General features: G+C 37.4%; 1 protein-coding gene across 1 annotated transcript; it reads right to left on the bottom strand.

The window, feature by feature from the left end:
• Positions 1-245: 245 nt before the first annotated feature.
• LOC126495021 (killer cell lectin-like receptor 2) lies at positions 246-12,790 on the bottom strand. Its single transcript, XM_050132630.1, has 6 exons — positions 12,597-12,790; positions 11,784-11,949; positions 9,737-9,796; positions 4,410-4,595; positions 2,197-2,339; positions 246-478 (listed from the first exon to the last, which is right to left on the bottom strand). Exons 2-6 carry the CDS (start codon positions 11,896-11,898, stop codon positions 371-373), a joined length of 612 nt encoding a protein of 203 aa, XP_049988587.1. The 5' UTR covers positions 11,899-11,949; positions 12,597-12,790; the 3' UTR covers positions 246-370.
• Positions 12,791-16,355: the final 3,565 nt, after the last annotated feature.

Here is a 16,355-nt window from a genome sequence, read left to right as displayed (position 1 = left end):
CTATATTTATAAATTAACAATTATTTAAGCTAACTACAGAAACAAGTCAGGAATGTTTAAGATACTCACACTCATTGTAATTTTCATGAAGATCAAATCACTTCACATTATCGTAAGCTTTGTTTTTTTTGTGCTCTGTGCATCTTACAACACGCAATCCTGAGCTGTGTTTAGTATTACATCACTGGCCATGAGCTCCTACACATTTCTATTCCTTGTCTAATACTTGCTCAGATACTGCCTTGTGCTTCTGTTCCTTACCCTCAAGCTTCATAGAAAATGTGAAAAGCTATGTGAAATGAGAGACAAACTTTTGCAAACAATCCTCCCAAGTCTGGCTTCAGTGGTAGAGCATGATGGTTCAGAAAACTTACAATTTAGATGTGCCATTGTCAATCCATTGCCATTTGCTTTTGCTTATTTGATAAGATAATCCAATCCAAAAAGTGTTTGTAGTAAGATGGTACATTAGAAACTTCTGTAAGGAAAATAAAAAATTTATCTTACAATAAAATTTATCTCTGTCTGATAAGAATAGAACAGCGATAATAGATCCCAGCTATTCTTATGTCAGTTCTTTTCTGTCCTGTCCTCCAGTCCTTCAGTTCTTCCAAGTTCATATTTAAAGTGATTTCTCATGTTATACCAGAACCAGTCAGTTACATAAGTTATTTAAAATGAAGCTTCAAGTGTCTAGAGATACTATTTTCATGAAAAGATTTACATGTGTGATCCTTAAAGAAAGACTAAGTGTGTAGCCAAGACTGGCCTTGAACTCACAACCTCCCTGCTTCAATCACTAAATGCACATTGCATATCCAGCTCCTTAAGTAAGTTTGATGCTTCATGAAATTATACAAATTCATATTTCAGAAGACTATGGAGGCATGTGAGAAGCGTTCATCTTAAGTGAATTCCGGCTTCAAACCAAATTCATTAAGATGAAAAATACTATGAAAAGCTGTGGATTATCCTCCATGTTCTAGTGAGTAAGCCATGCTATTTTTCAGATCTGAAAGTGACAGAAATTGAGGAAGTGAGAGGTATGTGAAAGAAATTAGTGTGTTTTACATGTGACATATGTGGACATGATGGCTAATAAAACTATTGAATATATTTTAGGCTATGATTTTAAATTTATCTATGTTTCATGTATCAAATGGAAAATTATATCAATGACTTCACATAAAAATTTATTTTATGCTGTAATTATTCAGCGTGTATTACATTGGTGGAGTATTATTCATCAAGTTCTAAATGAAAAAGATTTCAAGCTGACCACTCAATCATTTCTCTAGAAAAAGACCCTTTATGTATTTGTGGAGATTTCTTTCTGTTTGTTTTTTGAAAAATTTTTTTGAGACAGGTTTTCACTGTAGCTTTGAATCCTGTCCTGGAACTAGCTCTTGTAGATCAGGCTGGCTTTGAACTCATAGAGATCTGCTTGCCTCTGCCTCCCGAGTACTAGGATTAGAGGCACGAGCCACCACCACCCAACTCTGTAAAGATTTCTATAGTGAAAGTGTATAATGTAATGTCAGTATCTTGACCACTTGTTTTCCTGTAATACTCATTTTTAAAGATAGATAACATTTTGTGAAACATTAGAATATCATGAGGTAAATATCATGGAGAGATTCATTGAAAATCAGCATGGTTATAAACAAAAAATAATTTAATTCTACGGTTCTCATATAATCTCCATTTTGAAGATTGCCCCATTGGTCAGTTACATTCTCCACTGCAATCCAATTACTCATCTCAGGCAGTCTCACTTCTGGGTATCAAAGAACAAACCCAAGACAGTTGCCTTTCCGTGTGTTGCTGGCACTTTATGGAGACACATAACTGTCATTCACAGAACGTGCTGTAATAAAATAATAACTTAATTAGGGAAAACATGCTTCTCAGAGTGACTCTCTTGCAGACTCATGAGAAACTGGGGAGTTTGTAAAGACAACTGTCTCTTTAAGTAGAGTCTCCTGAAAACAGACCCTATGTTCGGACAACTAACCAAGGAGCAGGAGGGGTATCCTTAGAGACTCTTAATGCAGTGTTTGCTCTTATCACAGGCAACCATATCTAATCCTTAAAGGTCTCTCTATCAAAAATCCATCCTGGGGTCAATATCTCACTCTCCAAGATTTAGAAACAGAGTCTAAGAGAATAAATGGGCATGTTAAGAGTTTACAGTACCAGTTCTTCATCATCATCTATCTTCAAAAGGGATAAGCTGCAGTCCTGGCAGGTCTGTTTACAGTCATTCCAGTGTTTATTGTCCATGATGAAATAATAACATTTTATTCCACAGCAGAACAAGTGTGCTTCAGTACATTTGCCTACAGCAGAGAAAGAATTGTGAAAATCTTAATTTCAGGTATTTTATTATTAGAACAATGTCTTTATTACACATCTATGACTGAGTAAAATCTCACAGATCTAAGAAATTGAGATTCTAGAATGCCGAGTGACCCCTCTACACCCATGCTCTTTGCAAGCACTGTTTATAATAGAAATGTGAATATAATTTAAGTGTTAATTACAGATGAATCAATAGAAAAAATGTAGCATGTACACACAAAGGAATACTATCCTATCCTTGAAAGGGAAGGAAATCCAGCAGGGCATAGCTGATGCCCATAAGCCCATCTCTATTTAGGCCGAGGCAGGAAGTTCACCTCCAGTTTGAGGTCAGCCTTGGTTAAGCAGTGAATTCCAGGCCAGCTTTGACTATACATTATTATTCCAAGTCAGCTTTGGTTACACAATGAAACCATACCTAACATCTAGCACCTCACAACACCTACGAGGCTCCCAGGTGAGTCCTAAATGCTGCTCACTTAGTGTCAGGACACAGCATCTGCTGTGAGAAGATTCATTAAAAACGAAACAGCAGAATCTTAGCAATATCCTCCCTTTCTCAGATGTCTACAAGAAAGTGTGTCAGAGAAGTGTGGGTGAATTTGAAGACAGAATGCAAAGTGAGACAAATCACGGCCACAACCATGCTTTTTGATTCCATTCAGATGAGGTTTCTAACACAGCTCAGCTCTAAGAAGCAGAGGTTTGTAAGATCCCAGGGACCGCTGGGATGGGAAATGAGTACTCGGTGCTCTGAGGCCATTACATGTAGGAATCAATGGAGATCTGCAGCAGTGCACTGTGCCCACAGTGGCCCACATGCTATTATGCATGTACAACTGTTCTGTAGTCTATGTTAGATGCTTTTACCTTAATAGAAATAAGAGACATATAAGGAAGCTTTTGATGACGATCTTCTGTTCTCCGGCCTTCAATGGTACACTTACATGCCCAAAGTGTCAAATTTGAATACATTAAAACATGTGTGGTTTCTATAGCTACTTTTCAATGCCATTTATTTGTTTGCTCTGGTGGTAAAAATACCCTCTCTCTATTAATAAACCTTTATGTCCAACCCCTGTTTTTCTGTGCAGAGGTAACATCATTGTGTAATTCAGGCTGCCTTGGAATTTACTTGACACAAAGACCCTCCTCAAATTTGCAATCATCCTTCCTCTGTGTTACCACTTAGAATTGTGTTACCACTTAGAGGAGATAGTTATTTTATTCTAATAATATAATACAAAACATTTTGTCGAGTCTGGAATGCCTCAACGATTATTATTGGAGCCTTATTATTTCTGTCACATATTTTACATTTACCAGATTTAAAGATATTATTTAAAGATGTTATATTGAAGACTGTCAACCCCTGCTATCAAACAAGTGAGATCATATGCAAGAGTTCTTTTTGAACTCTAAATTCTGAACAAATACTCAATGGTAAACTATGTCAGTTATTATTAGCCAGTCATGATGCAAGGGAAGGTTCCTTGTAACATTAGATATGTTCACCTTTGTGCCACTAATAGACACACACCAGTGTGAGCTCCATGGTGAAGCTCTCATGTGCACTGTGGAGAGGACACCCTGGTCACAAAGAAGGCACCTTTCTAATACCAAAGCAGAAGGAAAACAAGCATACAACGAATTATATTTATGACTGTATTCACGTAAAAGTTCTAAGTCCATTTCAGCCTAGGAATTTGGAAAACACTCTCTTACTGGAAACTCCCACATTCTGTTAACAGTGAAAGGGGGACCCAGATTTGCTCACAGATGAAAACTACCTGAATTCTCAGCTGTGCTCTTTGAGCTTCTTTTCCCGAGAGCAGAAGGAGACAGAAGAGTTACTGAGTTCTAGAAACTATAAGATGCTTCTAATTTATACAGGGAATTCTGTGGTTCCGGGCCCCTACAGGCTATAAAGAAACCCAACCATTAACCCACAGATCACCATGACTGTAACCTGATAACTGGACTTCAAATCTTCTGGGAAAGAAGAAATACAGAATAATCCAATTCCTTATTCAAGATGCCCTACTCACCTGTGTACTTTCCATAATCTAAAACAGCATTAGTTTTCCCACAGCATCTCTTCTGTTCCTTTTCATATTTGCAGTCTTCATACTCTGGTGACTCATTTGTTAATGTTTTATTTAAGGAGGTGATATTTTGTCTAATGATTTGATAGAGGTTGTTTCGATCATATTTTTCTTGACTACACTGAAAAACTAATATTAAAAAAGATATAACTCAAAATGTTTATAAATACTAAATAGTGAAATTTAAGATATAAGAAAAGGCCTTATGTTGATAACATATATGTTTACTTCAATTGCTGTGTTGACATTTTAAAAAATAAAGCAGAATTAAATTATGATGGGAGCATATTACCCTCCAATCCTTTCAATTTTTCTCTGCATAAAACTTACAAATAAAGATCTAACTAATGAACTCAGTCAACCTTTAACATATGCCGAAAATGTGAATTAAGAAACATATAGATATGGTACAATTTTCAAAGAACTAGATGAGAAATATAATATCCTTCTGTGTTATATTTTAGCACAGCCTGGGAGTTATTCTCTCCAAATTGTGAAGGAATTCTACAAGGCTGAAGTTTTAACATCTCTGTACACATCTAGTCTTTTTATATAATTATGTCTTGAATATAGACTGAGCAAAAAATGAAAGAACACCATCATTAAAACCTCTTGTGTGAGGTAACCCAGACCCGGAAAGACAAGCATGGTGTGTAATATTCACTTATATTAGCTGTAAAATACAGGAGAACTATACTATAGTCCACAGATGAAGTGAAATGATTGAGATGGCAACTCAACCACATAACCTTTGACTATAGTCAGATCTGCCAATGCGACTGGCATGGATAAGGGAAGCCTAGAGATTGGGGGCATGGCCAACCTATAACTGGTATACTCTAATACCCAAGCCATAAGAATAAGCCTGCCCCTGACACTACCAGGACCTACTTATTGGAGCACCAGGACCCCAGAGACCTAGGATAGAACCAGATAAGTAGAGGAAAAAAGTCAATGTAATGGTGCCTAGTAATATTCTACTATACTCAGACTGATTCCTAGCCCAATTGTCTTCAGAGAGGTTTCATTAAGCAACTAATGTAAGTAGAGACAGAGACCCTCAGTCAAACTTAAGACCAAGCTCCTGCTGAAGATAGGCAGGAACCAAAGGGATCAAAGACTTCAGAAGAGAAGTAACGGAATCAACTACCCTTGACTCATGAGAGCTCATAGTGCACGAACAGACAACCAGGAAGCCTGCATGATAACTACTGGACACTTCTTATGTGGCATTTGTATATCTTGGTCTTTTTTGAGACACTTTACTCTGGAAGCAACGGCTGTCCCTAACTCTTTTCTGGGCTTTTGGTACACTTCCCCTCATGTTGGATCACACTTTCCAGCCTTAATACAGGGGTAGGTGTTTGGTCGTACTGCAACTTGATATGTCCATTTTTTGTTAATATCTATGGGAAGCCTACTCTTTTCTGAGAGAAAAGGAGTAGTAGTACATTGGGGGTTGGGGTCAGAAAAGAGTAGGGACTGGCTAGGAGGAGAGGGATGGGAGGGGAAATAGCAGACAGGAGGTAAAATAAACAAACTTTTTAAAAGTTGAAAAATTCTGTGTGAAGAGCTGTGCATTAAACTCCATGCTCCAGAGGGGAAGCCATTCTTTAGTTCAGACTTGGAAGTGGCAGAACTTGATGAGGAGAGGTGATGTGGGATTCCCTCTGTATGCTGTGAATTCCAGTGGTTAATAAGAAACTGGTTTGGACTGGTAGTGTAGATAAGAGGGGAAAACTAAACTGATTGCTGGGAGAGAGGGGAAGAGTCAAGAGAAGAAGCCATGTGCCCAGCCAGGGACAGACGCCAGGTGGAGTTTTACCCTGTAAGCCTCAGCCACATGGCAATACACAGATTACTAGAAATGGGTTAAATTAATATGCATGAGATAGCCAATAGGAAGCTAGAGCTAATAGGCCATGCCGTGTTTTAAATAATATAGTTTCTGTGTTGTTATTTTGGGGCCCAACAGCCAGGAAACAAACAAGTGGCCTCCTTCCAACAGAGAGTGAAACATATTTTAAAATATTAGAATGTACTTTATATACGACATCCAAATGGAATGACGACTACTAAAATGACTGAATATATTTTGGCATATGAATTTGAATTTAACTACGTTTTCTGTATCAAATAGAAAAGTATATAATTACATGATATAGAAGTACATTTTATGCTGTAATTATTCAAACATGAGAATAAATTTCTGTTTAAGTTACGAATTGTATTCTAAATGATAAAAGGTTCAAGCTTATTCTGCAATCATTTTTCAAGAAAAACACACTCTATGTATCTTGATACATTTCTTTCATAATAAATGTACACAGACAATGTCAGGACCTTGACCATTTGATTTCTTTTAAATATTAATTTCCAAAGACAAATAACATTTTTTTTGAAAGACATACATATTATGAAGCTAATATTATGGGTAGATTCAGTTAAAATCAACATTGGACTAACTGGTAAAAACCACTTATTTTATGGCTCTTATATAATTTCCATTTTGCAAATGGGCCCAGAAGTCAGCTAGTTTCTTTATTGTCACCCAACTGCTCATTTCAGGGAGTCTCATTTCTGGATTTCAAGGAGCAAGCCGCACGCTCCAGGCAAGTGTAGTTGGCACTCTATGGAAATAAATAAATGTCTGTTGCTGAATATTCTATACTAAAGGGTTAAAGTTACTCAGGGAAAACTTATTTCTCTGCGGGACTCTCTTACAGATTCGTGAGAAAGGGAGGAGATTGCAAAATGACAATTGTCTTTTAAGTATCAAGTCTTTTTGTAAAAGACCCTGTGTCCTGACCCAGCCAGGAACAGGAATGAATTTTCTTGGAGACTCTTACTGGACTGTTTTGCTAACATTATAGGCAAACCATATACAACCCTTGAAGGTCTTACTTTCAAAAAAATACCTGCACCCAGTATCTCACTATCCAAGGGTCACCACAGAGTCTAGGATGATAAGTGACAAGTAAGAGTCTACAGTACTAGTTTATCCTCATCATCTGTCTTCAAAAGGCACAAGCTGCAGTCCTGGCAGGTCTGTTTACATCCACTCCAATGTTTATTGTCCATGATGAAATTACATTTTATGTCACAGCAGAACCAGTGTCATTTAACATCTTTGTCTACAACAGAGAAGCTGAATAGTTAAACCTCTTATTCTCTGGTATTCTGTTATTAGAATAATGTATTTATTAAAGGTATGTAACTAAGTAAAATCTCACAGCTCTCAGAAATAGAGATTGTAGAGGCTGAGAGACACGATACATACTCATGCTCTATGTAGCAATATTTATAATAGCAATAAGGGGAACAACTTAGGCATCCATTATAGATGAATCAGAGAAATCATAGCACATACACAAAAAGAAATACTATATATCTTCTTTTAAAACAAGGACCAGGCATGGTAGTTTGTGACTATAAGCCTGGAAATCCATAGGCTGAGGCAGGAGAATCACCACCAATTTGAGGCAATCCTTGACTAGTAAGTAAATTCTAGGCCAACCTTGGCTATACCATGAGCCTGGACTATGGAATTAAAACATTTCTCACATCTAATGCCCCCAAAGAGAAATCCTGAGCTAAGTGACCAACAGTTCAGTAATAATTTCCCAAGAGACTCCTGTCTGCTGCTCAGTTAGTGTCAGGACACAACATCTGTCAGGAGCATATTAAATTACTAAAGAGACACCAGTGTTTTTGCATCATCCTCCCTTTCTCAAAAGTCTACAAGAAATTCTGTCAGAGAAGCCTGGATGGATTCGAGGATGCAAAGTGAAACATTCCTGGCCCACGACCATACTTTATGATTCCACTCAGATGAGCTTCAGTGCCCAGGTTCAAGAAGCAGCAGCTTTGAGGATCCCAGGGATTGGGAAGTGGGAAATGAACATTTGCTGTTCTGAGGCCATTGCATGTAGGATACGGTGCTAGATCTGTGTTAATGAACAGAGCCCACAGTAGTTCACAAGTGACTGTGCACTCAGAGATGTGCTGAGATCTATTTTAAATGCTCTTTCCTTAAGACAAGTAAGAGAAGCACGAGGAAGCTTTTGAAAGTGATGGACTTTTCTGGTGATTGTGGGGATGCCTTCCAGAGTACACCTATATCCCCAAGCATTTCAAGTTAAATACATTAAAATGCTTGAAGTTTGAATAGCAATAACAAATTTAATCAATATGATTGTTTTGTGAAGTGTTGGAGTTGGCCTTGCTCTATCAACAAACTTTGTCTCTGACCTTTGTTCTGTGGAGTTTTATCACTGTGTAGCTCAGGCTTTCTTGGAATTTGCTGGGCTGCCCAGACTGTCTTCAAATATAAAATTCTTTGTTTTGTTTTTGTTTTTGTTTTGTTTTGTTTTTCAAGACAGGGTTTCTCTGTGTCTTTGGAGCCTCTCCTGGCACTAGCTCTGTATACCATGCTGGTCTCGAACTCACAGAGATCCTTTGCCTCTTGGGATTAAAGGCAAGCGCCACCATCGCCCGGCATCTAATATAAAATTCTTTTGCCTTGGCCTTCTAATCAAAAGCATTACAGAATGGTGCTATGATTGGGAGTTATTTTATTTTAAAATCATAACATAAAACATATTTTATTTGTTTGGAATGTTTCAAAGATTTTTTATGCTTTTATTTCTTTCATATATTTTAATTCATTAGGTTAAAATATTATTTGTCCTTGAACAATGAGAATCTGCACTCCTATTGTGAGTAGAGACCATATGCAAAAGCTCTTGGTAAACATTAAAACCTGAACGAATGTTAAAAATAAGAGATAAGCAGTTTATTAAAGAAAACCAGTCATAATGAAATGTAAGGAAGGTTTCTTACAACACATGACATTTTAATCCTTTAAATGTAAAGCTGAAATCCTTGAACTTCTAACTTCTGTGTACAGATTCCATATTTCACAATGTCATTGATATAAGCTTGTAAAAGAAAGTCATAAAACAACGTAATTTTTTGGACTGCTACTTTTTACAGGCTGTCTATGTAAGATTCATTATCACCCAAGCAGAAAGCTGAATATCAGCAATACACATGTTATCACAGGGAATATTATTATGAGTAAGACAAGCTGCCCCAGAGTCATTGTAATGTCCAAGGGTTCAGGAGTCCAGGGGGGAAAAACTTACGAATTCTGGGCCACCTGGAATGTCACCTGATGACAGACAAAATAATGGGCAAAGTATGACCTCTTTGGCATAACTAGGGTCTATTGGCATTACCTAGGAAAATGATGCATGAGAATTACTCACTGTATGTCAGCCACAGTGCGATTGCCGTCATCAGAAGTAAGCAAAGGAACCCCAGAGCCACTGCAATGAGATGTAAGGAGACTGACTGTAAGAGATATAACTCTAAAGACATCAAAAAACAAGAGAATTATCCCCAGAACCATCCCATGGTTCACCACTAGCCATAACCTGGAGTTCATGTGATAAAGGGATGATAAACTCTAATGTTTTAAGCAAAATCCCAGAATACAAACTAACTCCTACACCTAATGTTCTGGGATCAGCTCAGAAGAGAGAACTAAAGATTGTAAAATACAGAGACTCACAATAGGGAAGCTACATTCAGCCATCTGAAAAATATCATAACTTAAGCCAGACCAGCCCAACTACAACACCAGAGAACATGCCAATAAGGACAGGAGAAATCTCCACATGATCCCAGGCAATTGATGACAGGTGATAGAGAAAATAAATCTCTTCCAATAAATTGAATATCTAATACCAAGTGGTCAGTTCTAAAATACATGCATGTGAACAGTGATAAATGGAATGTCAGATTGAATATATAAACACATGTGAACATATTACTAATAAAAGGGAAAGCAAACAATAGAGACAATACATCAAAGTAGGATCATTAGGAGGTACTGGAAGGGCAACTGGGGAAGGGGAATAGAATATAATAATAATGGATAAAGATGATCAGTAAATTATATTTACTTGTATACACAAATCATAATGAAACCCTCTATTTTATATAATTAATAAATTCTAATGAGCTCTAAAAAGTTTAAGTTTTAGATTTCTGAATGGCAGACAACTATTCTGTTTATACCTTACATATAGAAGCAGTTCTCTAGGAGTTTAGATAAGTTTCGCCCATTCAGCCTTGAACTCTCAGTCTTCCTGACCCAGTCTCACAGGACGCTGGAATGACAGCTTGAACTGCCTCTTCCAGGTGCACAGTTTGTTCATCTTACAAAGCACTGAAGGCATAAGCACAACGCAGGTAGAAAACACCAAACTGTAATTAGCAGCCCACTAAAGAGATCACAACTCAGCTGGAAGAGGAAGGAAAGATCAATCTTGACAAACTTTGAGAAGCTGGTAGTCTAAAAATTTGGAACTCTATAAGTTTCCGTCATAAAAAAATATTAGAAGTCAGCTCTTTTCCTGTCTATCAGTTATGTTTTTCTCAGAAAATAAGATATTTATCCTTGTGACTTAAGGTCTTGGGTTCTAGGGTCCTGCATTTTATTATCACCACACTAACATAGCAGAAGTTTTTAGCTTAGACATTAAATGGGACAATATTTGAAGGACAAGGGAATAAGAGTAATGACTTTGACTTCCCTTCTGACCTGACTGTCGATGCTGATAATGACATTGGAATATCTTGTTTAGAAAGAGATATGCTTTTAACACACACTTTTCTTTTTTTTTTTTGTGTGTGTGTGTTTGTTTGTTTGTTTGTTTTTAAGACAGGGTTTCTCTATAGCTTTGGAGCCTGTCCTGGAAAAAGCTCTTGTAGAACAGGCTGGCATCAAATTCACAGAGATCTGCCTGCCTCTGCCTTCTTAGGTCTGGGCCTAAAGGTGTGTACCACCACTGCCCAGCTATACTTTTCATTTCTTTAAGATTTTATTTCTTTACAAAATTTGGTGTTTCCTCAGAATGTAGTTAATTTCTAAAGGCCTCATACTTTAAATCATAATTTGATAAAATTAATTAAAAGCTGAAGTTTTCTCAAATTTATAAAAATGTATTCAAGACAGGCTAGTTGGCTCACAACTGTAATCCCATCATTTGAGCAGCTGAGCTGGGATAATCAAGGATTCTGGCCCACTTTTTGCCATACAGCACAGTTAATATCGATCCTGGCTACTTGAGATCCTGACCAAAAAAAATGACAAATAAATTATTGATTTTTTCAATCTCAAATTTTACTTTTTTAATAAATGCTTCTAAATCTTCACTACTTCCAGCAATGATCACCTGTTATCAGTCGATAATCATCAGAGAGTTTGCAATGTCTGGTGTTTACAGTGCCTAGGAGGAGAGCACTCACCTTTGTGGCAAACCTCTCTAGAACCGTGAGTCTCATCCTGACTGGCCGGACTCTGTGACTCTGAAGAGGACTCAAATACTCTTGAGTTTGAATATATCACGTGCTGATTCTTCATTTTGGTCAGAAGCAAGAAGGCTTAAATTAAAATATTGTCTTGGGATGATGTCTAGGTAAAGAAAAAATTAAATATCCAAGTTTAAAACATTCCAGAATTTTAGGGTGGAAGATTATTAACTCTTTTAAATATCTTAATGCTGTAAAGAGTGTGGAAGGTGGCTGGCTTCCAAAACAAATGAGAATTAATGACAAAATGATTAAATCATAAGTACTTATGATTTATCTAGTGTCTTCCATTAAACAGTATTTGAAAGGGCAATGAATAAACAGGTAATATTAACAATTTTTGGTGATCTCAATTCATTTCAAGTATATCTAACACATTTTCATTGATGAAATTTTCTAAACTCAATTACAATTTCATGAGTTCCCTAAAAATAAAATGTCTTTTTATTATAAAATTCTACAAAGTGCAGAAGAAAGTATACAAACCACTTGAACTAATCACCAGCTAATTAATTCTACTGATCACTCTATATCACACACATACAACAAAAATCATAGCACACTAAAAGAAATTCTTCTCTTGAAGCTAAATTCCAACATTCACAGGCAGACCTAATACAGTCCTAATATGATCACCTGTCTTTCTTATCTCTGTTACTGTCATGCCGGCCATTTGTAACTGAATGGTATTTCTATAGAATAAGTATGATCCTGTGTGGAGGTGTCTGAAGGAATCAAAATTGCTGTTACCTTTAGCCCATCCAGGTGGTGATGAAGGTGGAGGAAACTGGGGATGTAGAACAAGTTGTCCTTTCCTGTTCTGGTTCCCCTCAGAAGCTCCAAATGAAACACAGAAGAAAGTCCCTTCTGCAAGTTACTCCAGCGCTTAAAGTTCTGCCCCTCCTCTCGACCAAAGTGAAAAGAGGAAATTGTATGCTGAGAGCTGATACTGAAAGATCTGAATGATGAACTATGCATTCCTGCATATGAAATAATCCCATTTCATATGCAGCAGAATCACATTTTTAGCCAGTATTTCTTGACTGAAAGGATAAAGATAGATACATTTTGACGAAACACTGTCAATATTTTCAGCTAAAATATAATGGGATTAAAAGAAGCCATTGTTTAGAAGAAATGACTGAAACAGCTCTATATGAATATAAGGGTATATAGAATAAATGGGATGACTAAATTTTTCAGTTCCAATTTTTAGCAATTTTCAGGAATTTTGTGTTAGATTAGTATATTACTATTTCAGAGGAAGCAGTACTATTTATTTTTTAATTTTGTCTATTGATGTCTATGTATATTAGGAATGCCATATTATGACAGTCAAATTCCCTTTGTGATTTCTTGGCATTTACTGATCTACCCTTTAATGTTTACAATGAAAGTTGATGTCTTTCCGCATTAGGTGGTTTCGTTACTGTCATTTTTATGAGGCTGGGCTATTAAACCCAAGCTCTTGCATGTCTGCCACAAGAGATGAACTTTGAGCTACATGTTCATCTTTTGAGAACTTGCTTATTTGTTTGTTTGCTGGTTTGGGTTTTTGGTTCTGTTTCAGACAAGATCATGATGTACAACTAATAATGACCTGAAACTCACTATGAAGCCCAGGCTGGATTCAAATCCAATATTCTCCTGCATCATCCTCCTCAGTTCTGTGTTACAGATACATATTACTGAAACAGTTTATACTGTGTGTGTGTGCGTGCCTGTGTCTGTGTGTCTCTGTGTCTCTGTGTGTGTGCGATGTGTATGGTGACTGCAATATGATTTATATAAACAAAAACTTTCATGCAATAAGACATGATAATACACTGTTGCAATCCCTGGAATCACAGGCAGGAGAATAATCAGATGTGCAAGGACAGCTTGGTCTACTATGTATTGAGTTTCAGAACACCTAGAGCTATTAAGTGAGACCTTATCTATAAAGCACCCCTCCTCTCTGACAGCAGGTGTCACAAAGTAAGCCCATCCATCTCGTTCATTGTTCTACATATGCCAATCTGCAACGATCACCCTTCACTTTGTGTCGTGGGTCGGGAAATGTTAGGCCTCACCCCAAATGATGACAACTGATAATGAGATTTCCAACCTTAAAAAATCTGCACCCAAATAAACCTCTTTTCATTGTAACTTTCTCAGGCTATTGCTCTGCTACAGTAACTGTGATGAACCAGCACACACGATGAGCTAGGTTCTTTATCTTATCATATCAAACTGGTAGTGGTAGTTAGTATTGTGGGCTTGACAAGATCAAGCAAAGATAAGACTTGGGCACACCTGCCAGAGATTATCTATGCTAGATTTAGCTCTGAAAAAGACTATGAAGAACTATATTTGCAAGGTTAATCGAGGTGGGAAGATCCATCCATTGTAGCTGGTGCCATTTTCCTACACTGGGATCCCAGACTGTATAAATGAAGAGAGCAGGCTGAGTTTGTATGCTCATTAATTGCTCTCTGTTTCTTGCTGTGATGAAATTTGATCAGCTGCTTCAAGCTTCAGCTACAGTGACTTCTTTACCATGAAGGACTATAAACTTGAACAGTGAGTGAAAAATGAACCCTTCATTCCCTATGCTGCCTTATCTATGTTTTATCATAACAGAAAAAGAACCTAAGACACTGTGATGGCAGGTTGTTTTGCTTTGTTTTAGAATCGAGACCATAAATAAAACTGAGGATCTGAGAAATTCACAGTAGTTAGAAAAACAACACTGATGACCTCAGGTCTGAGGATTCACATCAAATTGTTCACAGAAAGATTAATGCTGTTGAGACATTTTTCTGATTTCCATCCTTGATGGGGGGCTGTGGTCCTAGGAGCAATACGGAGCAAATGCAGAGCAAACATGTGAGTGTTGTCTCCTCGTTCTCTGAAACTGTGATACACGCTCAACGTCCTTTCCATCTTGTTTGTGACAGCAGAATGGACAACAGATATGGTGTAGGCAGTGTGCTTGACAAACAAGGAGAATAGTGTGAACAGAAACTGCATACATAGTGGAGACAGAATCATACAAATAACTGGAAAGGCAAATAAAAGCCAGCTGCAAATTTTATCTTCTGTTTATTATGAAGCTCTGAGTTTAGGATAAAATCTGCAAATGAAGATGATTACATTAAAGATCGAGTCTCTTCACATCTCATTGATTGACACTCACACTGCAGTTCTTTGAGCAAAGTAAAGCACAAAAGTATGAAACTTAATCATAATCAGCTAATAAAACAGAAAGTTGAGAAATTTAAAAATGGTTTTCATTTTCTTTATTTTTTCTTCTAACTTCACTTTTGTGTAAAAACACATACAGATAAACATAAATATATATCCACTATATGTATGTTTCTGGTTCCTTGCTACAAGAATCACTTTTATTTGAAAGCCACATTATGTGCCCACTCACTGTGGTGAGACTGCACCTAGGAAGCTGTGTACATCAGTACAATCACACCTTCTAACCTCTGGTCAAACCCTCAGCCCTCAGCAGGCTTTATCGTTTCACATCTGCAAACTTTTCTTCCTGCTCAAGCTGAGGCGGTTATATGGAATAGCTAAGAGTCCACGGAGATGTTTAATTTGAACCACTTTGCTGGGGAAACTCTTTTTTTGGTTAGTTTCCCACCTGATATTACTTCTCTCCAGAGGCTAAAGGTTGAAAACACTAAACTTTAAACTTCACACTTCTTAAAACAAACAAACAAAAAATAAATAAAAAACCCTCTATTTTGAGATTTCCTGTGCCCATAGTCACCTGATTGTCCTAGCATTTATAATCAGAGTTGTTCTAATACTCTGTTATTGTACCTACCCACATAGTACTTAGGTATAGTGCGAGTGTGTCCTTCTGGTCCAGAAGCACTAAGAGCAAGGATATTAGAAATACATTTTGGGAATTCAGTAAGAGTAATAAAGGGGCCCCTAAATGGTTTCAAATGAATAACTAGGCTCTTTCATATTGAGGAATGATGTGGGAGTGTCATATATCAATCTGTTGATTTCATTGGTTAAGCAATAAAAGAAACTCCTTGGCCCTGATAGGTTATAACATAGGTGGGAGGAGTAAACAGAATAGTATGCTGGGAGGAAGAGGAAGTGAGCTCAGACTCGACAGCTCTGCTTTCTGGAGCAGAGGCCCTGCTTCACTCTCCTGGGCATATGCAATGAAGCTCCGACCCAGGATGGACGTAGGTTAGAATCTTCCCGGTAAGCACACCTTGGGGTGCTTACACACATTATTAGAAATGGGCTAGTCCAGGTGTGAGAATTAGCCTAGAAGAGGCTAGATAGAAATGGGCCAAGCAGTGTTTTAATGAATACAGTTTGTGTGTTGTTATTTCGGGCATGAACTAGCAGGCGGCTGGGGTGCTGGGGACACAGCCCTGCTGCTCCTCTTACAACAGAGGAATGAAATCCATCACTAAACTTTTTGCCTCTTCAGTTCCAGTCTACTCACTATATCATAGGACAGAGAAGAGACTCTTCAACTCTGCTACA

This window comes from Alexandromys fortis, unplaced genomic scaffold, assembly GCF_014885135.2.
Source record: "Alexandromys fortis isolate MF-2015 unplaced genomic scaffold, M_Fortis_MF-2015_v1.1 scaffold_388, whole genome shotgun sequence".
Classification (NCBI taxonomy): Eukaryota; Metazoa; Chordata; class Mammalia; order Rodentia; family Cricetidae; genus Alexandromys; species Alexandromys fortis.
Note: the sequence above shows the minus strand (reverse complement) of the source record. Positions and strands in the feature narration are given on the sequence as shown.